The sequence below is a fragment of the Borostomias antarcticus genome (genome assembly GCF_949987555.1).
Source record: "Borostomias antarcticus genome assembly, chromosome: 12".
NCBI classification, from domain to species: Eukaryota; Metazoa; Chordata; class Actinopteri; order Stomiiformes; family Stomiidae; genus Borostomias; species Borostomias antarcticus.
Window position 1 is genome coordinate 6,972,170 of NC_140245.1, and position 24,144 is coordinate 6,996,313.

Genomic DNA, 24,144 nt, shown 5'->3' on the forward strand with positions numbered 1-24,144 from the left:
AGAAATAACTCGGAGGGCATTTCCCCGCGAGTAAGACGTCGGGAGGGGGAGTGGTGGGGGGCTGTAGGCCTAGAGCAGTGGTCAGCAGCCTTTACTATCAAAAGAGCCCTTTTTGACCCAAAATAAATACAATTCTGGCTGGAGCCGCATTTGAGTCTGAAGGCAGTGTTTCCCCTAGATTTGTTTTCAGGCCTGGTGGTACGCACGCAGCAGGGGGGGGGGGGTACATTAATAAAGTCTGTGTGTCTGTCTGTGTGTGTGTGTGTGCGTGTGCGTGTGTGTCTGGGGTCGAGCGTTTGAGCGTTAAACACTATTCATTCCTGCATTCTGGTGAATTATGCAACAATTTGTGCTGGGCTAGCCTGTCTGCTTCTAGTTAGCTAACCATTTACTTTTGTAATAAATAAATACATGCATTTAATTAATGTATTTAGTTATTCATTTCCATCCATATTTTTTGTCAAAGCCAGGGAGCCACTAGAGATTGGCTAAGAGCCGCATGTGTCTCCGGAGCCGCAGTTTGCAGACTGCAGACCTGAGTGTTTTTCTATGAAGAGCTAGAAGGTAAGACAATATCTGTTGTAACTGTTGTCAAGAGAACACCTTAATTCACACACTATCAATAGCCTTCCTATCCTTTTAAAAAGTGTTGCAGACACTGATGTCTGAGCTAAAATGGTCATGACAGATGAGAAGGGGTCCCAAAACTGAACTTTGCTTGGGGCCCCAAAATTACCAAACGCGCCCCTGCTCAGAGGACCAATAGATCAATCAAAAGATATATCATGTCAACACTGGGTTGGAATGCAGTGATCAAAATGGAAGATTCAAAGATCAATGACTGCAGGCTACTGTGGGTGACTGGCAGCAAAACCTGCATTTTCTTAATTATACAGGCGTACAGTGTTCGTAAAATGCAAGATGGAAGATCGACCATAATTTCACTATAACATTGGCACACATATGACAGCAACCCCCTCCCCCTTGATTATGTTTGATATCTACAATAACTTTAAAGCGCTCTCATTGGTCCCCCTCAGTCCATGATTGACAGCTTGTGGTGGTGGCTTCCATTTGGGGCCAGTTGAATTTGGTGGTCAACTTAAACCCAAAGTGTGTTCCTACGGTGAAAACGAGCGCAATGGAAGCAACACTTCAATAGAGAAGGATTTCTTATCCAGCGAGCGCCAAAACCTCAGTCTTGACAGAGTCTAAAGAACTAAATTGCTTCTGATAAACGAAGGCATGCCATATTTCTGTCTAGTAAAAAAAAAAAGTTGGAAAAAAAGAGTTGGAGCAAAGCAAGGACAACATGACATATATCTGCAGGCATGGATGGACATGGCTCATACAGCCTGGCATGAGAGATTTGGCTCCTCACTGGAGCGATGTGGAAACCAGCCACACGGAGAGGAGCGGACCGTCTCGCTGTGCTGGGACAGATTAATGATCTTCAAAGCTGTTTGTCTTCAACCCCGAGCGACACCTGAAGTGCCATAAACCCTTCAGGAAGTCTCCGGCTGCTTACGTGCAGACTGATAGACTGGAATGTTTTCTTTTTTGTTCTTTTAAAAAAAGAAGAAGAAAAAAGAGCCTGTGTCATTTAACCTCCACTTTCAGAACCTTCCTCACTTCCAGTTCCCAGCTGGAATGGGGACATGGAAATTGCAAGAGTGTTTCTCCTGTGGTCTCCTGTGTGAATATCTGGTAACTCCATTTTATCGCTAGCGCAGCGACCAACGTTGGGGGTTTCAACACTCATCCCACATATGTTCTGCTTGTGTTGCTGCCTATGGCTTCTGCTGCTACATCTGACAGCTACTAGAGACATCAGGCTCTCGGGGCTATTTGGCATCCAGATCTGGTCGCCATCTAATAACTCTAAATCCCATCAGCCCCAGAGAGCGCCGTGCACTACTACTTGGCAGGGATGAACAGCGGCAGGCTTCGTGCGGGGGGGGGGGGGTATCATCTCCTGTGACATAACAACAGGCTGGGGAGAGAGAGAGGGAGCGACAGAGAGAGAGAGAGGTAGCGACAGAGAGAGAGAGAGGGAGCGACAGAGAGAGAGAGAGAGAGGGGGGAGGCCACAGTTTGTTCTGTCTGTTTCCTGTCCAGGCTTCTGTGCGTTTACGCTGTGGCTTTGACGCCCATTCAAAACTGAAGAACTGAAATAAACAAAACCGTGGAATCTGTCGAAGGAGGCCGCAGGACGAGGAGAGGGGTATTTTTAGTTAGTTTATTTAGTCATCCTGGAACGCAAACGTGTATTTGTCTCTCATTTTCGCCAGATATTTTGAAGGGAATAAAAAAAGGAGGTCCATGGCTCTGGTTGGATCCAGGCACCCACCAGCCTCCTCAAGAACTCGCTAATTACCGCCTTCTATCCCAAGGTCATAGAGAAATGCCTTCTAAAATGGATTACCCTCCTGCTCGCTCTTTCTTTCTTTCTTTCTTTCTTTCTTTCTTTCTTTCTTTCTTTCTTTCTTTCTTTCTTTCTTTCTTTCTTTCTTTCTTTCTTTCTTTCTTTCTTTCTTTCTTTCTTTCTTTCTATCTATCTCTCTTTCTTTCTTTCATTATCATCCCCCCGTCTCTTTCTCTCATTCCCTCTAATGGCTTACATATGCTGGCATAGTGGCTGCAGGCGGAGTGGCTGTGACAAGGTGAAGTGCCAGTTCTTGGTCCCCGCTCTGCTGTGGGCAGATCAGACCGTTCTGCTTACAGTACACACAGCCCCAGCCCTGTGCCAACCCACCTGTCCAAACCACGCTATCAGGGAGCCCATTCTTCCCTCGCTTGCGCTCGGCTCTGTAGCTGGCGCCTGCTTATCAAAGGCAGAGAGATATTGAAGAGATAGGCCGCCCTGTGAGTCTCATTCTCTCCAACTGTATTGCTCGTTGCCCCTGAGAAAGCAGATACTTTCTTTCATTGTGGGATTGGAAAAAAACTTTACTTTGAAAACAAAACTATTCTGAAAAGAAATGGCCCAAAACCATTATTCAAAATCAATGTTCACGAGGCTAAGTACTATCATACAAGGTGTCTTTATAAAGCCTCACTTTTCAACTACCTTCTTAATCAATTGGTTTCGAAAGGGAATATGGTCCAAAAGCAGGTGTGTGTGTGCGTGTGTGTATCTAGACTTAGTAAAGGAGGGATTGAGACAGGTAAGGAGGGTGTAGCCTGTGAGGTAAGAAGGACTCGTGTACATGTCATCAACAATGGCTGCCTGAGAAGCACAGCCCTCAGGCTGCGAATACCACACAGCAGCTGTGGCTTGAAGAGAGAGAGAGAGAGAGTCTCCTCTTTCTCCTCCATCGTTTTCTTTCCCTCCGCCGTCTTGACCGTCCAGAAACTATTCCTTCGGACTCGCCGGACTGTGCGAGGTCCGGAGCTATACCTCGGGAACGGCCACCATATGTTTCACATTACGGAGGTCTCCAGCACACCCTAACCCGAAGCAGCGTGGAGTCTCTCGCCATTGCGAAAGACAACACAACAAGTGGGACATTCACTGCGCTGAGAGACGGCGAGCGGCGGCCTGGCGAGGAGGCCGATGGTCGTTCAGGAACAACGCTCTCAGTTTCATTCAAAGAAATCACAACCTCTCCGCTTGTTCAGCTTGAATGGCCCCCTTATGTCTCTTCAGAGCTCGGCCAGGTCTCCCCTTTCTGACACGCACACACACACACACACACACACACACACACACACACACACACACACACACACACACACACACACACACACACAGTCCCTCCTCAGCTCCTTGGTGGGGGCACCGAGCCAAAATAAATAAGGGACTAGGCAATGCCCCATTTTGCAGTTTGAGTTAATTATGCAGCTGAATGAAATGTGCCACAGCAATAAGCTAAAGAGTGTTACACTGATAACTGCAGGGGACAGCATGCAGCTGATCACACTTTGAAATACTACCCAGACCGAGAGAGCCACTTCCCCACCCCCTGCCATTGAAAGACAACAACAAAGTTAAAACACAAAGCCTTACCTTTCTAAGCTGTGAGTGAGCACTTCTACTCTCCTCCTGTTTCCCCCTCGGAGTCCTCCTCTGTCAGACACAGTTGTGAGAGAGAGAAGGAGGTAGAGTCCAGATGAAGAGAATTCGACCCGTCAGACAGGCTTAGTAGTGCAGGCTGAGAGGCTCATTCTCCTCTGCTGGAATGTGCTTTCAGGCTGGTCACACAGGCACGTCTGGGAGCTCACTTTCTCCCTGCTGCCCCCTCTCTGCTCTCTCTCTCTCGCTCTCTCTCTATCCCTCTCTCGGGGCAGACTGCTGGCGCTCCTGGTCGTGGTAAAATGGAAGCCCCGCTCTGTTCCTGGACCGCTGCTGCCGCTCAACCCCCAACCAACACACTTCCTCCAGTCGAGGAAGAGAGGCAGCCGCTGCAGCCGCCACAAGTCCTGGCATGGGATAGTCCTCCCACTGTGCTGCTGGGGCTGCCTGCCTTGATCCCTCCCCCTTTCCTGCCCTCACTCCCTCCCTCCCGCTCGAACCCCCCTCCTTCTCTTGTTCGCTCTCTCTCTCCCTGTCTCTCTCTCTCTCTCTCTCTCACACACACACACACACACACACACACACACACACACCACACACACAGTTATGCCTCTTCCATGTCTGCCTCAGTTGTGGCCAGGCCTGGACACACACACACACACACACACACACACACACACACACACACACACACACACACACACACACACACACACACACACACAGGGGTGTCAGGCAGAGGGGGATGGGCAAGGGGGTTAAGAAGAAGAAGGGGGGGGGTCTTTATAGTGAAAAGTTCAACTCTTTCATTTGAGAGAGGATGACAGAGAGAAAAGGGAGGGAACTTTTCCTTATGCAGTTCAGTTTTGTTTTGATTCACATTGCCTTATGGTCCCATTCATTCTGGAAGGCTCTCTTCATCACTCACATTCAGGTTCTATTTTAACAGTGTCCCTCTCTGAACTATGTACCCACTTCAGATTTCCAATGATACACATGTCATGATACAGAACTCAAAAGTGGACTAGCAACATTGTGATCTGCTGATCATTCCAATACGACATACTTGTGTTTGAGGGGTGAAAGAGCATTCAAGAGCATGATGTAATATGAGAGAAGTGACATTCTAAGGCCAGTTCAATTGTATTGATACTGGGTTGGATTGACTGTATACAGAAGGTTCCAGTAACTACCCCCTGCCCCCCCCCACAGGGTTCCAGGCCATGTTTGAATACCATTTCTAGACACTATTGTGTTGTTGTACGATGATACATTGATAATCAATGACCTCTGGCACTCTGTGTGTTCCATTGTTGGCTGCTGAGAGCAGTGGAATTTGGGTTACATAATGTCAATTTGCGCATGCGGACCTTGATTGCTGAAGGAGAGACCTGCTTAATGATTGACTCTCACCCAAAGTTGGCCATTGTTCAAAAACCAGTCCTCGCGTCACCGGGCCGACACACTGAATTCCCTGTAGTCCGCTTTTAGGATGGCTCCCCATTCCTGTCTGATCACACTGATGTCATGTGCCATGTCAAGAATGATGATTCTATCTGAAGATTTTTGTTGAACAGAAATATAATACTATAAAAAATGACGTATTCTGTTAGTTTTAAACATTAAAAGTTGTATTTTATATACATTCTACCTTACATGTGCCTTACAGCCTTTGATACACAATTAGCAATGACAATACAGTTGCTCAAGAAGACTATCTAACTTGAAGCTCTTAGCACCATCTATAGTTGAAAACGGACATTGCATTGCCGTCAAGAGTAGACCTACATTATGAAGCTACACTGCTTGAGATCTTTTTGGGCCAGTGTGATGGATCATACACCAGACAATATGATGTTATCAATGGATTTCAGCAAGTTTTATTTCATTACTAGAGAATACATTACATTACAATACAATACATACAAAATTGCATTCGTTTTTTCAATTCAGCACCATTGACATGAGCTGTAGTAACAATAATGACTACTTTAAACTACTTTAAATTCTAAATCAGCAAACTATAAATTGAATGAACACATTGTTAATGAGGAAGAACTATTAAAATGCATAGCGAATCATCTTAAAAGTTATGCATGAACATCCAAAACCGCCTGCTCTAAAAGCATGTTTTTGTGTTTTATCTGTAGATATAGCATCAAAAATCAAAACAATGACATGGATTCAAAATTAGATCAAAACTATCTTATAAATTCTAAAATATTGCTCAATTTACCCGACCGTTTCTCCCCAAAACAAATTCAAAGCATAAAGCAACAAAACAATAAATGGTAAAAACACAGCAGGACATCTCTGGCCTAGTGAGCCTCCAATCCCCTTCCCTCTTCCTCCTCTCGTCGGTGTGTGTGTTAGGAGAGGGAGCTGTTGCTGAAGGAGGTGCTGCTGGAGGTGAAGCTGTAGCTGACCGTGGAGGAGTAGTCCACGCTGCCCCTGCGGGAGCCCGTCCTGGAGCCCACCCGGGAGCCGGCCCTGGAGCCCGGGCGGGAGCTGGGGTTGGACACGTTGTAGGGGCTGCTGATGCCCTTGGTGGACATGGAGGAGGCCTGCAGCATCTTCATACCATTGCTCTCCTCCACCATGCAGCTGTCCATGGCCTCCTTGTAGGAAATCTTCAGCTTGGTTTTGGGGCAGGTCAGAATCTTGGTGTGGTTCCTGGTGTCCTGGAGCCTCTGGGCCCCTCGGCCGTCCAGCCAGTCCCTGCGGATGGCCTCTTCGATGGAGGTCCTCTGGCCGGTGGCGGGCTCCAGCAGCCCCCCTGTCACGTACTGGAACTCCAGGAACCTCTGGCCGGCCTCGTAGGGAAGCCACTTTTCCTTCATGGCCTCGGCAGCTGACATCCGCCTCTTGGTCTTCACATCCTCGAAGCCTGTGAAGGCTTTCTGGGCAGGCCTCAGCTTGGAGGCCATGTCTTCGTCTAAGATGCCCTGGTGCACGGCCTCTTGCAGGGACAGCCTCTGGCCGCTGGCCGGGTTGATGATGCCCCCTGTGCAGGCCTGAGCCTCCAGCAGCCTCTGGGCAGTGATGTTGTCCACGATTCCCCTCCGCTGTGCCTCAGGGATGGTGATCTTCTCCAAGGTCTCGGTGTCGAAGATGGCTGCCACGGGGCTCTGGTCGTCAAACATCTCTGGTGGGGAGAGGGTGATGGAGATGCTGTTGAAGCGCTTGCGGACGGTGGGGGAGGAGGGGGCGGCCAGGGTGGGGCTGCTGCACGTCACCATGTCCTCCACACTGCTGGCCGTGAGCGACAGCTCGGTGCTCTGGCTCTTGCTGGTGATGAGGTCGGCGAACTGGGTGAGGGTCAGGGTCCCCGCTCGGTATTGCTCGAGCAAAGCCTGGTCGATGATGCCTTTGTCCAGGGACTCCTGGATATCGTACTGGGTGCCGGTCTTCCTGTCCACCACCACCAGGTGCACTGAGCCGTCCGCTGCCGTGATGCTGATCTCCTCCCACTCGCACTCGCACTCCGATAGGTCCAGGAAGGTGTCGTAGTCAATCAGCTCCTTGTGATAGGCCTCCCGAACGCTCATCTCCAACCCTGTGTCGGGGTCCACGATCACTACCCGCCTCTTGCGCAGAACGTTGCTCTGGCTACTCTTCTTGGACTCCTGGGCTTTCTTGCTCTTGTCCCTTATGGGTAGGAGCACGAGGCCGGTCTTCGGGTCTTTGATGCACCTGTCCTTCAGCTGCAGATAGGTCAGGTTCTCTTGGGTGTTGGGCTCAAAGAAGCCCTTGGTGTCGTCACCTTCATAGGTGAGGATCTCGTTCATCTCGCGGCCAAAGTAGCCCCTCTTGTAGGCCACATCCACATCGATACGGTGGCTCTGTTTGGGGTCAATGATGCCCCCGCTCGCTATCTGGGCCTCCAGCAGACGGATCCCGTGACCCTTCTCAATCAGTTCCTTCTCAATGGCCTCGAAGAGGGAGAGCAGGTTCCCTGTGGCCGGGTCCTTGTATCCCACCACGGCCCTTTCGGCAGACAGCAACTTGTCCTTGAACTCTTTCCCCACCAGATTTCTCTTCCAAGCCTCATCCACGGTCAAACAGACATTGTTGACCGGATCGATCATGAAGCCCGAGGCGGCCTGAGCCTCCAGAAGCTCAAGGGTGGTCCCTCGTCGGAGCAGGCCCTCCTTCATTGCCTGGTAGATTGGCAGGATCCGCTCATTGGCCTCATCGTAGATCCCTGCAATGCAGTTGGAGCCATGCAGGTAGTTCTTCAGCTTTTCCTCAATGTCTTTGCTGGTGAGCTTGCCCTGGTTTAGCTTCTGGAGGTCTGTCTCGTCCAGGAGGTTGGAGTTGACCAGCTCTGTGACAGACACCTCGCCTCTGAGGCCCTTCACGGTCATGGGCTTCTCTGCGGCCGGGAGGAGGAGCAGGCCTGTGGCTGGCTCCATCCTGCACTTCACCCTCAGATCGCTGTAGTTGATCTTCTCCCCTGAGGTTGGGTCAAGGTAGCAGGCCGGCTTCTTGTTTAGAGCCCTATAGAGGTCCTCGTCAATCAGGTTGCGGTCGAGGGCTAGATCTTTGGGGAGGAACACACTCAGGACAGGGTCCAGGATACCTCCAATGGACTCCTGTGCCTGGAGGAGACGGAGGGCCGTCTCCTTGTCCAGGCGGCCCTGCTTGAGAGCCTGTCCCACGGAGAGAAGCTTGCCAGTATATGGATCCTTGAATCCTGTGCTAGCTGCTTCGGCCGTCAACAGGGCGGCCCTGTCTTCCGATTCCACGACACCTCTGGAGCAAGCAGCGTCCACGTTCATCCTCTCGTTGAACTTGGGGTCCATGATGTGACCGGTTGCGGCTTGGGCCTCCAGCAGCATCACAGCGCTCTCTGGGCTCACCAGATTCTTACTCTTGGCTTCGGTGATGGACATCGTGCCCTGCGGGCCTCCGGTCATGCCGGCGATGATGCCCGTGCCCTTCAGGCTGAGCTGGATGTCTATGGCCACGTCCTCCACCGTCCTCTGACCCTTCAGAAGCTGCTCCAGGGTGGCCTTACTGATGATGCCGCAGTCACACAACTGGTGGGCCGTCACCTTACGACAGACCCCGTCAAACACCAGCTTTGAGGGGTCCACGGTGGGGATCTTCTCATCTGTCTGGGTCTGTCTGCTCAGGGAGCTGGGCCTCTGCTGCAACTTCCTCAGCTCCCTCTCCAGGGCGTCTTTCTTCAGTCCCAGCTCCGACAGCTCCCTCTCGGACCCCTGCATGTGGCCGCGGTAGCGCTGCTCCACGCTCCTCAGCTCCGACGTCAGCCTGTCCACTTCGCTCTTCAGGGAGGCCCTCTCCCGCTCCGCCTTGTCCCTGTCCGAGTCGCTCTTCCTCGCCTGGCCCTCCTTTAGCTCGTACTGGCTCTTCCAGTAGGCGAAGTCCTTGCGGACAACGGCGCTCTCGTCTTGGAGGCACTGCTTGTTGCGCAGCTCGGCCTCCAGGGAGAGCTTGACACGGTTGAGCTCCTCTTCCAGGCGAAGATGTCGGGCCTTGTCCTGGTCCACCAGTTTCAGCTTGGACAGCAGGGTGTCTTTCTCCTGCAGCAGCACAGTATAGTGGCTTTGGGATTCCTGCACCATCTTGGACATCTGAGGAAAAACGAGAGAGAAGAGAGAGAGAAGAGAATACTGTATGTTGATGACACAAACACGTTTGACAATACTGGATAAAAAAGCCATTATGCTAAATAAGGCTAATGAAGAATGATACTAACAGGTTACTTGAAGCGTAACCTGTATAGGCCTATGGACGAGCAACATACAAATAAGCACAACATATTCATATTTTGTATTAGTAAAGCCCAAAGCACAAGCGTCAAATGAACAGTGACGAAAATTAGAATCCCATTATTTGGAATGCAGCAAAGCACATGGCAGACATCTGTGGCTTGAGGCGGGGAATCAGCTGCACACAAGTGGATTATTTTGGGTTACATGAAGTCCATTTTCCAGGCTGTCACGCAGTGGCACAGAAATATATCATCTTGAGGTGTGAGTTGTAGCAATGCATCTTCCAGATGTAATCCTGAAGAGTAAAGCCAGCGGAAACCCAGTTATGGGAGAAATGCTTATGCCGTATTTGCAGGTAATGATAATGTTAGCAAATTAGGTTAATCAAAAACCCAAATGTTCAAACCAGAAGTGGTTTGCCTTCCATGCTTTAAACCATGCAGATCAAGTGATTTCAAAGTGATAAAAGTGAGTTTAGTTAGTGAAGAGGAGCACACCAACAGATTTCAGTGAACAGTTGCAAAGCCGTTTCTCCCATGCAAAAGAATCACAAATCATTTGTCGGTAATCATGGTATCAAACGTTGCGCAAAATGATTAGTATCTTCTTATACCCATCCATTCATGCAGAAGATGCTTAGTGGTCAAATTAGTTTAAATCAGGTTGGAGTTGTCCTCTCAAGAAGATACCTCAATAGATTGCTTTTGGATTTGGTCTATATCCGACTTTAGTTTTTCCCTCTCCTTGGACAGGTCATTGATGACAGCCTGGAGCTCCAGCGTCCTCTTGCTGCTGCTCTGGAGCTGGATGTGTAGGGTGGAGATCTGGCCAGTGCTCTCTCCGTCCACACTGTCTTTGTTCAGTTTCAGCTCATCCCGCTCCTGCCGGACTCCCCTCAGCTCCTCCTCCAGCCTCAGCCTCTCCTTGGTCAGGCTCTGGGTCTGGCTCTTCAGCCTCTCGATCTCCGTGGTGTTCTCGTTCAGCAGGCGGCTCTTCTCCTCAATGGTCTTGTAGAGGCTCTCGTTGCGGACGTTGACCTCCCGGACCCGGGCCTGCTCCTGGAGGAGCTGCTGCTGCAGGGCCTTCAGCTCGGCCATCACCTGGGCCAGGCGCTCCGTGGTGGCCTTGTGCTCCCTCAGGCTCTTGTTGAGGGCCTCCTGGAGCCTCGCCAGCTCCTGCTCGCTCTTCCTCCCAGAGGCGGACACGCCCTCCTGCATGGTGCGGAGGCTGTTGATGGTGGAGGTGTGCTCCCTGCAGCTCTGGGTCATCCTCTCCAGCTCGGCCTCCACCCTCTTCCGGCGGGTGAACTCCTCCTGGCTGGCCTTCTTATGCTTATCCACCTCCGCCTGGAGCCCGTCCACCGAGGCCTGCAGCTCCTGGATGCGGCTGTGCAGCCTGTGGACGCCCTGCTCCGCCTTGGTCCTCTCCCTGGTCTGCTTCTCCAGCTCCACCCTGACCAAGTGGATCTCCTGCTCCGACACCTTCAGCTTGTTGATGAACTCCAGAGAGACGGCCTGCTCAGTCTGCAGCTCGGTCTGGGCCTCCCTAAGGCGGCCGATCTCCGTCTCCAGGGCCTTCCTCCGCTTGGCCTCCTCCTCCACGGCGAGTGTGAGCTGAGAGACCTGACGGCTCTTCTCCTGGCCACTGCGGGTAGCCTCGGCCAGCGCCTCCCTGTACCGGCGCTCCAGCTCCTCCCTCTGCTTCGCTGCCACCTGCAGCTGCGCCTCCAGCTCGGCGCGCCGCCTCAACTCCTCCGCCCCTGTGGATCCTTGCTGCCGGGCCTCCACCTCGGCCTTCTTCCCCGCCTCCTCCAGCCGCGTGATGGTCAGCCGCAGCCTCCGCAGCTCTGCCTCCAGTTCCCGCTTCTCGGCCTGCGCCCTCTCGCACTGCAGCTTCAGGCCGGCCGCGTCCTCCTCCTTCCGGGCCGAGGTTGTCAGCACCGTGGTCTTGGTCACATGGATCTCCCGCTCGTGCGTCTGCTTGAGCTGAATAATCTCCTGGCTGTACTGGGCTCTTACCTTCGAGATCTCCGACTCGGATGCGCGTCGCCGCGCCCCCTCCTCATCCAGCTGTGCCTTCAGCCGCTGCAGCTCGCGCTCCTTGTCTGTCACCGCCTTCTCAAGGTCGATCTTGGCCCAGTTGAGGCCGTCCAGCTCCTTCTGGCGCCGGCGCACGACCGCCTCGTACTCCGTCTGCTGGCTGCTGTAGCGCTCCTCCGCCAGCCTGGTCTTCCGCTTCTCATCGTCCAACTGGAAGGTGAGGCGCGCCAGCTTGTCGTTGAGGTCCTTCAGCAGGCTGTCCCGGGTGGCGCTGGCCTGCATGACCGTGGTCCTCTTCACCTCCTCCATGGAGATGAGCTGGTCTTTGGACTGGCTCAGCTCCAGCTGGTAGCGGGCCAGCATGTCCTCCAGAGAGCGGTTCTTCTGGGTCCGGTCCTGGATGTCCTCCTTCAGGCGCCTCAGCTCCTCCTCCAGCACTTCGATCTTGGTGTTCCTGATCTGAGAGGAGAAAGAGGACGTTAAACTGAACCAAGAGATAGTTCAATAATATACCTAAATAGTTTCCCTTTAGGCTCATTGACCAATAATGCACATTCATCATTTCTATGGCATTATTGCCACACTAGTTCTTGTAGATGTATACCATATAGAAACTGTATACAAAACCCAGGGCTTACCTTCAGTTCCTCCATGTTCCTCAGCATCTCTCCCAGGTACTTGTAGTAGTCACTGGAGATGGTCAGCAGCTCAATGTAGCGAGACTGGAGACTGACCGCCTGATCAGGTTAGAGTCAGTATGTCAGTAAAAAAAAACAGAAGCTCAAGAATTAGGTATATTAATTAGAGGTAATGGGTTAGACTGTGAAGCACTACAATTCATGCTGTCAGAGGAATTGTAAAATAATTATAAGATGACCATCGCATTTAGATGCATGATAACAGGGATTAGCCTGGAATTGCAGCAATGACTCTAGGGCATTAATGCCACTGTGTGGAGGCCATTATCTCTATCCAGTGCCCCCTGCTGGTCAGCCAGAGGCCCTACCTCATCTCTGACCACGGTGGCAGGAGACTGGAGCATGGTTCTCTTGATGGGGATGTTCAGCAGAGTCTCCAGGCCCGCACTGTAGGAGGCCAGCTGCATCTCATAGTCCTGGGGACAAGCCACAAAACACCAGAAACATTTAGGGTGCTATTATCAGTGCGCTGGGCAAAAGATCTCTGTTTGAAAATCTGTGTTTGCATTCTCCGTGAGTGAGTCGTGAACATTTTTGTGCACTGCTCAATTCAGAACTTTTAGGGTGTTTTGGAACAATATCAGTTAATCTCAACAGTTAACATCAGATAATCCGGTCCAATGAGCCAGGAGGACTCCCACTCACCTTTATGGAGGCAGCGCAGGTGTCTGCGTCCTTCTGAACGTCTTCCACTTTCTCCTTCCGCCCTTTGATCTCGCTGTGCAGCACCTGCTCAGCGAGCACACGACAAAGAGGGTCTCGTAACGCACTGGTACACAACGAGCACCGTCAAGCTTGTTTTCCGGAACGTTCTCAGACGTCTCGGGCCGTACCTTCTGCTGGTTGAGGTGCTCCATGAGGGCCTGGATGTCGGTGAACTTGGCGGTCTGCAGGGAGTCCTGCCGCTTCTTGGCGCCGTCGATCCACTCGTCCAGCGCCGAGCTGCTCTGCTGGAAGTGCTCCAGCTGCTTCTCCTGCTTCTCCAGGTCCCACACCCTGCACATCAACGTTACGAAGAGAGGTGATGTAGAGAGAGGTTCGGAAGATCGTGTGTGTGTTTGGGTGCGTCAGTGTTGCCTCTGGGTATGAAATGCGCTATACAAATAAAGCTTTGATTGATTGATTGATTGACTGTGTGTTTGTAGCGATCGAGAGACCCTCACCTGCTGTCAATCTGTGCCTGGATGCGTTGCCAGCGGTCGGTCATCTGCCCCACCAGCTCGGCGTACTTGGACAGGTCCACATCACACTTGTGGAAGGACTGGGAGATCTGTCCGTTCAGCTGCACCGCCTTGGCCAGTTCCGACTCCATCGCCGTCAGCAGGTCCTTCTTATGCTCCAAATCAGACTTCATTTGCTAAAGAGAACCGAGCACGGTCAGGATTATACGATTGAAATTCATTTCCCATACTGCTCTCTTCACGCCCTCCCTCTAAACAATGCTGTTATTGTCTATCCGGCTAAATGGCTGTGCGTCTGACCTTCAGGGTACTGCGATACTGCTCCACCTCGTCGAGGTCCAGAGAGGTGGTCTCCTTCTCTGTCAGGCGCGCCTCATGGACCTTGATGACGTCCTCGGCCTGGAGGACGCTCTGCAGCAAGGCCCTCAGAGCCGCCAGTCTGGAGATCGCAACACACACATCAACCCACGATGTAGAGTTATGGTTGTATTCTCTTAACATTTTCTGCACAAACAGTATGATACCGTTCAGATATGTCAGCCTTTGTTTGAAGTGTAGCAATGACCTACTCCACTGTACTGCTGATCTACTCCACTGTACCATTATATTGTACAGTCGGGCACATATTCTATTCAGTAGGACGATCACGGCGACCAGGGGTCAGTATAGCGAACGGACCGGCCTCAGGTCGGTCAGTGCGTCCGGAGTGTCGTACCTCGCATGGTAGATGGAGGAGAGGCCGTGCAGGTCTCCTAGTTTCTGGTTGAGCAGGTCCAGCTCCGCGTGGAGGAACCTGGACTTCTCCGAGTCTACCGCCTTGCCCTCCAGCTGCTTGAGGATCTTCTCCCTGAGCTTCAGGTACTCTTCGTGGAGGAAGTCCAGGTCGTGGTGTACACCCTGGGAAGACAGCAACGAGGGTTAGGCCTGAATGTGTGGGCTAAGAGATGAAACAGTAGCTTGGCTCCAGCCCCTGAATTGCACGCCCCACTTTAATTTAATCGGAATGCGATTCAGGGTCTGGAAAGGCTCTCGTCCAGAATGATTTCTCGGTTGGAATTCCAATTGGAAAATTATATAAACAGTAGTGGACGGCCAGACATGAATAATTTATTGATCCCGTTTGAATCGCAATATGATATGTTGTTTGTCAATTTAAAACATATTATTTATTTATTGCCATTTACTACCGTACATATTTTTTCTGAAATAAGGCCCCATGCGACAGCTCTTCCTGCTTCCGTTTATGCACTCTATGGGAGCACTTTCAGGCTGAATAATGAAGTGAGATGAAATGGCAATTTAGTCCGACTGTCAGGATAATTAAATAGAGCTTTCAGGGGAAAATCGACTAATCCTCAAGAAAGTGATCAATGAAGTGGCCGACTAACTCCGCTTTATGAATGGATCCTTCAATATTGGCAGTTTTTACCTGTTGCTAGAAGTGTCAACTGCTTTCACTATATCGGTTATACCTATTCTGTCCTGTCAGATGAGTGATTTGTGGCCCATGTGTCTTAGTTGAACCTTTGAAGTAGATTCCAGGTCCATACTGTACCTCCAGGTGGAGGAGGCGTTGAGAGCACTCGTGAACGCTGTTGTCCCCCAGAGGAACATGGAGGTGCTGACTGAGGCCAGACTCGGCAAGCTCCAGCCTGCGTCGGAGAGTGTGCAGCTCGCTGAGCAGGGTCAGGTTCACGGAGGGAGGGGCGGGGGTCTTGATGACTGTCTTGGTGACGGACGTCTTTGTGGTGCTCTTGGAGGTCTCCCCCTTGATGGGCTCGCCCTTAGGGGGCTCGGTCTTTACTGTGGACGCATCTGTGGACAGGAAGTAAGATCTGAGCTTAATGGAGTGGGCGATGACAACATATCACAACTATTACAAATACTACTACTACTAGGCCTACTACTACTACTACTACAACATCTATATACAATGAAAATGGATACATCACAAATGGCATTTTTGGACACCTTCAATGTTATATTGCTAGCAGAAAAGTAGTTACCAAAGTTAATGAATTAGTGGGTTATTTTTCAACTAACAGAAACTATACTATCAAAGAACTAAGATTTTTCACTGATCCACATCTGTTTACCGTTAATTAGCTTCCAAACATTTTAGATAACAATTGAATGTTCAGGGTGTCTACAAATGGACTACTACTACTACTACTACTACTACTACTACTACTGTACTACTACTACTACTACTCCTACAACTACTACTACTGCTACTACTACTACTTCTACTACTACTACTACTACTACTACTACTACTGTACTACTACTACCAATACTACTACTACTACTACAACTACTAATGCTACTACTACTACTACTACTACTACTGTACTACTACTTCTTCTACTACTACTACTACTACTACTACTACTACTACAACTGTACTACTTCTTCTACTACTACAGCCACTACAACTACTATAAAGTTCAGTTACACTAATGGAAGCAGGCTCATTCAGTTGAAGCAACTGGAAGGATGGGGAGCCACTGATCCACTCACTGTAAGCCGGCAGCTGGATCACAAGAGTGTCGTAGTGGGTCTGGGCCACAGCGAACTGGCCCTCCATCTTCTTCTTCTCCTCCTCGCCGAACATCTCCGAGCCGTGGCTGTGGCGCAGGAACTCCTGGTAGTGGCTCTCCAGACTCTGGATGACGCTGCGGTACTCTTCAGGGCGCATATTAGACAGCTGGTGGAGACAGAGAAAGACAGGCTAGTCAGGGCAGGGTGACTGTATACATAAAAGGGGGGTTGCAGATAATGTTTTCGAAGTCCACAAGAGGGAGCCACCGTAAGGCCATGAGAACTCTAGTGTCAGCCATTTGCGGTGGACTAAGATTTTGATTGAAAGGTTGGTCTTAGAGACACTAACAGGTAGTTTGAGTATGGCCTAATGCCTGTCTTTTCCACACAGCAAATATAGAATCTTCCTAGTTCTCAGTCTATCTGGAGGGTGAAGAACATCAATTCCGCACCTCAAGAGTCTAGTCTGTGACAAAAACAAAAACATCCTGTAGACAACACACTTTTTGGAGTGATTTTAAGCTTGAAAGTAGTCCAAACCCCAGAGAACCGGAGGATCAAAATACAAAGAACATTTATCACGGCGTCGCTTGATACCGGAAACTTCTTATCGCACATATTTCTGGGCGTACTGCCATGGTTGCGTCTCCGCTAACCCAGGATTCCGGCTTATCTGCGCACCTGCGCTAGCCAAACCCCTCACATTCCTCCCATGAGAAACCGCAACTCTTATGTTAACACTTTCTTAGACACAGGCCTCTATCAATCCTATACAGAAAACACATAACTGCGATACACGGCAGCCATGATCTTCTCCATGTAAGGCCTTACCATGGTGAGGGTGAGCGAGTTGATGTAATTGATGTCTTTGACACAGTACTGCCAGGAAATGAGGCTCTTGATGTTGATGTAGAGCTGATTCCAGATGCCCATGATGGCCTCGTAATACTGGTCATTCCTGGGGGGAGGCGGGGCAGCAGATCAATCATCAATCAAAACCCCAACTATACAGTCCAGGGGCCTCATTTATCATTGTGCATACACCCTTTTTCATTTACACCTGATTTTTGTACTTGCTTTTTCTCCGCAAATAATGTGATGTATCATGCCAAAACTCAATGGGAAATATTGTGAGATATATACACAATATTTCCCATCGAGTTTTGTCATGATACATCACATATGTAAATGAAACGTGTAAATGAAATAGTGTGTATCCACAATGATAAATGTGGCCCCTGGTGTGGAGAAAACCCAACATCTGTCCTTCAAGACATAAATAACACTCACGGATATCGGTGAGGCCGCGCGGTGACGGCTACAACTGTCATTTCACACACTTTTTATTACGTCTGCCTAGATTCACTACGCCATTTTATTCTGACAAGAGAAAAACGTAGCATCCATCCGTTCAACGGTGTTATTATTGATTCCCTGTGGAGGTCAGGGTTTAACCAGGGCCGGGGGGGAGAGGGTCTCTTACTTGTTGGCGAGTCCGATGCTGAGGGGGTTGGGAGGGGGGATGATCAGGCACACGGAGGGGATCAGCATGTCCAGACCGCCCGGACCGGTCACTTCCCACTTGCTGCGCTGGCTGTTATCCTTCAGGATGCCCTCGTCCCCTTTCAAGATCCCTTTCTGTAGCGCGTACGCACACGCACAGACACACACACACACACACAATATACGTAACTTACCTTGCTGTGCCTTTTCCCCCCCAAACAAAGCATGTATTGGTGGCCAGAGTACATGTGTGTGTGTGTGTGTGTCTGACCTGGTCTTGTTTGAAGTCACACAGGGCCTGCACTATGACAGTGTTGCTGCTCTTCTCCTCAGGGTTGCGTGGCTTCAGCCTGACGATGCTCTTGGACTTGTTGACCAGAGACTGAACCTGCCGCTTGTTCTCAAAGATCCTCTCCCTCTCCCTCTGAGGACAAACGGGCCCGGTCAATGTTCATATCATCCTTATATTTCTCTCATTTTCACAATTCATTATTCCGTTACCCGTTTACGTCCTTTGGGTTGTTGGCATACACTTACGGCATAGGCATGACACCCCAAACATTAGTATTATGGTATGTTCTTTATAATAGTCATACTGGGGTGTCCCTGTCTGTCTCTCAGAGAAAAAAGAATAGAATCCTCACACACTGGAGCATATAAATGATGGACTATTCCCATTAGTCGGATGAATAATCTGATGGAGATCGCATGATCGAAACTAATGGGAACAGTCCATCATTTATATGCTCCACTGCAGAGACCACTTTTTTTCTCATTCACTACTCTGCTTTGTCCTGCACCTGGTCTGCATATTGGATGAGCAAGCGCTTTTCTTTTGAACTGTCTTGTCTCTTAAACATGATTTACTGGTTTCTCATGCAAACTAGTTATACGTGCCAGTGGGTTGAATCTCTCATATTCTAAGTCGTCTTGGTAACCCACAATCACCCACAATAATAATGTCATGATGTTTTATTGAGCCTGTGTTGGAACCGTACCTCCAGGTTCTTCAGGAGCTCAGTCAGGTTCTCCAGAGGAGTGTCTTTGTTGCATGTGAACTTCTTGCGGATGTTCTCGTGTTCCTTCTGAAGCTTTGAATATGTCTCGTTGGCTTCCTTGAAAAACTGAATATGGAAGCAGTGTTAAATGGATAGATGCACCTATGTGTGTGTGTGTATTGTACTGTATATGAGTGGCTGCATGCATGTGTGTGTTTGAGCATGCCTGGCTGTGTGTGTTTGTGTGTGTGTGTGTGTGTGTGTGTGTACTGTACTGTACATGAGTGCCTGCCTGCATGTGTGTGTTTGTGCACGCCTGCCCGCGTGTGTGTGTGTGTGTGTGTGGGGCATGCCCGGAGTAGGTTGGCCGCAGGTACACCTCAGGATGCTGTTTGATTGTATTTATGATATAAAATCGTAAACAGACTTTTATGAACATCTAGATGCATGCACGCCTGTTGTAACTGGCATCGTTAATGCAATAGTCGCAGATCAGAGATTCCACTGTGTGTGTGTGTGTGTGTGTGCGCACACGCGTGTTGTGTGTGTGTGTGTGTGTGTGTGTGTGCTCACCTGGCTGTAGGCAGCGTTCTCTTTCAGATGGACGTGGATGCACTTGGTGATCTGGAGCAGCCAGCTCCACTGGGTCTGCAGGGTGTCCATGTAGGCCTGACCAGAAACACGGCGCCCAGGTCAGCACACGAACGGAACGCCGGCGGGATAAAGATCTATCGGAATCTCAGAGTCGCTCCACCAGAACCCCCCCCCCCCCAGACACACACACCTCTATCTTGTCCGAAGCGGGGTGGTTGTTCTTCAGAAGGCCGTCCACCTTGGTCTTCAGTTTGTTCAGGTCCTTCTCCTTCTCCTCCAGGTCTCTCATCAGTCTCTGGACAGACAGGGGAGAAGGCGCCATGACGACATGATCTCAGACCACAGAGCGTAAGTCCGGCTGGTTCCACACTTGCGATGCCCCCCAACCCCTGCCCGGGATTATTAATTATAGATATTTATTATAGCATGTACAAAACACAACCATGCCGGTATCTATCTTACCGTACCCATATCTGTATACTGTATAAAATGGTACTTGTAGTGTAATTTGTAAATTTGTAACTTAAATTTTATCTGTAAAATAATCGAATAATAATAATCATAATCATAATCTTGGAGCCGGCAGCAACATTTCACTGTAACATTACACGTGCATTGCACGTGACAAATAAAGAAATCTTGATCTTGATCTTACGGAGTAGCTCTCCTGCTTCTGGGGGATGTAGTGGTCGATGTTCTTGTCTCCCCAGTTGAAAACCAGCTCCTCCTCCTCGTGCTCGTTCACCCACATGATGGCGCGGGAGATCTGCTCGATGGTGCCCTGCAGCTCGCGCAGCTGCTCGGTGCGGGTGAACGACATTTTCTAAACGGGAAGCGGCGAGGCAGTGAGACGGGGGGGAACCCTGAGCGGCCGCGATGTGGACTTTCTAAAATAAAGGGGATTGGTAGGATTCTTGTGTTTTTGAACGGGTGTCCGAATGAAATACCTGCAAGCTGTCCCATTCCTGTTCCAGGGCGTGGAGGCCAGACCTGTCGTTCCTCTGGAGCTAAAGAGAGAGATATACGACAAAAGAGAGGGATGATGGAGAAATACAGATGGATGAAAATATACAGGAGTGGAGAGGAAACGGGTGACAGCAGGGACATGGGATGTGGGAGAGGAGACAGGACCCCGGCCCAGTCAGAACCCCAGTCAGAACCCCAGTCAGAACCCCGGTCAGAACCCCGATCAGAACCCTGGTCAGAACCCAGAGTCAAAGACATCCTGTGGAAATCATCTTCAAGGCTGCGCTGGATTGATCTTGCCTAGCACAATGCAACCAATGGGCTGGTCTGAATGAGTACCCCCTCCACACACACACACACACACAGGAGGTCTACGTACCAGCTCGTCCCTGGCGCGGTCCACCTCCTGGCTCCTCTGGATGGAGCCGTGGTACTTGCTATGGCTGATGATCTGCTGCTCGATGGCGGCCGCGTCGTCGCCCCAATGGGACGTCTCAATCAGACGCTGCAGGACACGCCCACAAGGGAGGGACAAAGATATCGACCTCAGCACATATGTAGACAAAGAACTATACAGTAGAACCATTTGTAACAGAGGAAGAACCCTCTGAAATAACATAGAACCCTTCCAAATAGAAGTAGAACCCTTTTATTAGGTCTGTAAGGTTCCAGGTACAGTATAGCACTTTAAGGTCTTTGTGGTTCTGTGTGGAACCCTAAATTCTTTACTCACTTAAAAATGGTTCTATCTGGAACTTTTTTCAGAGGGTTCCTCTGCTGTTAGATATGGTTCAGCACTATATAGCATAGTCACATTTTTCTACGAATGTAGAGGTAGCATTTTACATTCTAGAAAGTTGGTCCAGTTCTACTAGTATGGAAAATATCACACTTGCCACCCTGTCAAAGGCACCAGCCAGGACAATGAAATAAATTCCTAACTGGAACTCCCAGCTCATTGTGTCCTGAAGACGTCGACCTGTTGTATATGCCTTTATTTCCTCTGGCCTCTAGGTGTCAGCATTTAACGATTAACAGATCTCACCGTCAGTTTGTCTTGTCAACAGGAAACTATTCCAACTATTCCCCCCCTAGCCAGAGTTCACACTGCTCCGCCTTGATAAGCTCATGCAAACCACCCCCAACCAGTTCCTGCTCCACAACGCCCCGTTTTTTCTCTCTCTGTTCTCTTTCTACCCTTTTGTTTTCGTCGCCACGCCCTTCCTTCATGAGGTTATGGCTGCGGTAGGAGCTCTGTCTGGAGAGTTTCAGAGAAGGATTAACACAGGCTTGTCTCATTCACTGACTGCCTGAGGTTTTTGTGTGTGTTTTTTTTTTACAAGGGTTTAGGGTGGCTCTAAGGGCTAAAACATGGATATATGAAGGGACAAGGTGGGGTAGGAAGAGAGAGAGAGAGAGAAAGAGAGAGAGAGAAAGAGAGAGAGAGAGAGAGAGAGAGAGAGAGAGAGAGAGAAAGAAAGAGAGAGAGGGGGGGGTGAGGGAAGTGTCACTCCAGGACGAGTCACTTTTGTCAGTTCTGTTGCTAATGAAAAGGGAAATGTCACCAGAATGAGTGGCTAAGAGAAGATGGAAGGGGAGGAGAGGTTGAAAACCAGGGATGTGGGGTCAGAGTTAGGAGAGAGAGAGAGAGAGAGAGAGAGAGAGAGGTAATAACAGGGTGTGTGTGTGTGAGAGTGAGAGGGAGGGCAGCGAGTGACAGTGAGTGAGTGAGGGAGTGAGCAGGAGGGCGTGTCCCCAGACTGTCACCATATTCCTGAACACCGGAGTCAGTGGGACGGCGGTGTCAGATTTCACACTACTCTCCCTCCTCTCTCTCTCCTCCTCTCTCTCTCTCTCTCTCTCGTTCTCTCCATCCCTCTCTCTCTTCCCGTGCTTTTCTTTTCTATCTCCCTCCTCTCCGCCACCGAACCCTTCACCTCCTCCTCCTCTTCATCCTCCTCTTCCTCCTCTCTGGCTCATGTTTTGGCAGTGTGAACAGACGGACGTTGGAATATGGATAAGAGCGCATGCGCGCGCACACACACACACACACACACACACACACACACACACTAACCCATATACCTCCCAGCCAGAGCCTCCTGGGACAGCGCTCTCATTGAGTTCCAGAAAGATGGCGTCATGCAGCGCTCCGTTTGCCCTTCTCCTCCCTCCTCCTACCTCCCCTCCTCCTCCCTCCCCTCCGCCCGAGGTGACCTCTCTGGTGCCAGGGGGGGGGGGGTGTCCATAGCTCACCTTCTGCTGAGCAATCCAGGAAGTGGCGTCGGCGAAGCTCCGCCCACGCTCCTCCCATGAGCCAGCGCTGCCCCGGTTCTTCCGCTGCCCCGTCCCTCCGCCGAGGGAGAACTGGATCCCCCTGTGGGTGTTCTGGAGCTGCTCCAGGCTGGAGGGGGGGATTTGAGGATGAGATATGAGTTGAGTTGGGATAGGGGGAGATTTGAGAATAAGATGAGTTGAGTTGGAATGGGGTGGGTTGAGTACGAGATATGAGTTGGGGGGGGGGGGGGGGGGGGGGTGAGTATGAAATAGTAGAGTTGGGGCGGTGTGGGGGGGCTGGTGGATTTCAGTGTGAGATATGACTTGAGTTGGTTGAGGGGGTGGACTAATACTGTTGTGCAGAGTCTCTCGCGATGGAGAACTTTTCTTCTTTCACAAAGACCCCCCCCCCCCCCACACACACACACACAACACACACACACGTCTTACGTCCTGAAGATGCCGTCGCAGGGCTGCTTCATGTGCTGCAGCTCCAGGCCGCAGGTCTTCATCTGCTCCATGGTCTCAGCAGACATCGCCATCAGCTTCTCCACCTCCGCTGCGGGGCCGCCCTGCAACGACGCCGTCACGTCAAACACAGAACAACTACCTCACACATACACACACACACACCAGACGCCAGTAGACACGAGACACCCACAGGCCGGTAAACATTGTACAATGCTCACAATACATGTGCCTGTCCACAAATATGTACATGTGCACAAAAAGATCATTCAAATGAGTTTGTGTGTGTGTGTGTATGTGCATGTGCGTGTGTGTATATGTGTGTGTGTGTGTATGCACGCGTGTGCGTGTGCATGCGCATGTGTGTATATGTGCGTGTGTGTGTGTGCGGGCGCGTGTGTGTGTATGTGTGTGTGTGTGTGCTCGCGCGTGTGTGTGTGTGTGTGCAGTGCTCTCACAGTCTGGAGGATGTGCTGGATTCTCTGCAGGTAGTCCTGACTCTGGCCTTGCAGGATGTAAGCTCTGTTCTGGACGCTCTGAACACTGACCAGCAGAAGACAGGAAACCATCAACACCTCCACCTCAAGTGAAGTCAAGTCAAGTAAGTCAAGTAACACTTTATTGTCTTTACAGAGATTTTGCTTGGGCTACCTCCCTGCGCTGCCAGCCAAAAATTTAACATCAAAACAGACAGAGACATACAATAAATAAAAAGTGTATAATACAGCAGCAGGAATAAGTACAATCATATGAACAGTGTAGTTATTTCACTTCGTTTTTCACTTCACACCTCACTAAACAAGGCTGCTCTTAAACTATGAACACTATTAAAAGGTTTATAAAAGTATTTAACTGGAAAAAAAAGAGGAAAAAACACATCAGTCATCAGCTGTTACTCATTGGGGTGGGGGTGATGGTGGTTAAGCAAGTGCAGACTGACAGTGTATCATTGGTTGACATCATTTTGGAAGGTGGGCGGACAGAGAGGTCAGAGGTGTGTGCTGAGTGTGGATTTTCATAAGTTGATCCCATAATCAGCCGTCTTGAACCCGATTGGCTAATGGTGTTTCTGATGGCAGTAGGCTAAGGCTAATGGTTTTCCGGTGGAACAGCTGGGGGCACA

General features: G+C 50.2%; 2 protein-coding genes across 2 annotated transcripts in view; both read right to left on the minus strand.

Annotated features, from left to right (window-relative positions):
- tns3 (tensin 3) overlaps positions 1-4,375 on the minus strand; it is a 35,523-nt gene extending 31,148 nt beyond the window's left edge. The window contains exon 1 of the mRNA XM_084446650.1: positions 4,010-4,375. The gene's annotated coding sequence lies outside the window, so the exon portion shown is untranslated. The remainder of the gene's footprint in view (positions 1-4,009) is intronic.
- A 1,754-nt stretch (positions 4,376-6,129) lies between these two features.
- Positions 6,130-23,100, minus strand: dspa (desmoplakin a). Its single transcript, XM_084446817.1, has 22 exons — positions 23,004-23,100; positions 22,533-22,680; positions 20,656-20,781; positions 20,258-20,317; positions 19,966-20,133; positions 19,501-19,605; positions 19,290-19,385; positions 18,717-18,842; positions 17,990-18,142; positions 17,699-17,853; positions 17,047-17,173; positions 16,195-16,381; positions 15,230-15,489; positions 14,390-14,571; positions 13,975-14,113; positions 13,657-13,850; positions 13,327-13,489; positions 13,139-13,222; positions 12,802-12,909; positions 12,434-12,532; positions 10,446-12,254; positions 6,130-9,615 (listed from the first exon to the last, which is right to left on the minus strand). Exons 1-22 carry the CDS (start codon positions 23,093-23,095, stop codon positions 6,385-6,387), a joined length of 7,812 nt encoding a protein of 2,603 aa, XP_084302943.1. The 5' UTR covers positions 23,096-23,100; the 3' UTR covers positions 6,130-6,384.
- Positions 23,101-24,144: the final 1,044 nt, after the last annotated feature.

Coding starts and splice junctions, on each gene's coding strand:
- dspa (XM_084446817.1), bottom strand. CDS start 23,095: ATGGCGATGTCTGCTGAGACCATGGAGCAGATGAAGACCTGCGGCCTG. Junction 19,386..19,500: donor CCGCTTCGGACAAGATAGAG/GTGTGTGTGTCT, acceptor GTTTCTGGTCAG/GCCTACATGGACACCCTGCA. Junction 13,490..13,656: donor CAGGCACAGATTGACAGCAG/GTGAGGGTCTCT, acceptor GTTGATGTGCAG/GGTGTGGGACCTGGAGAAGC.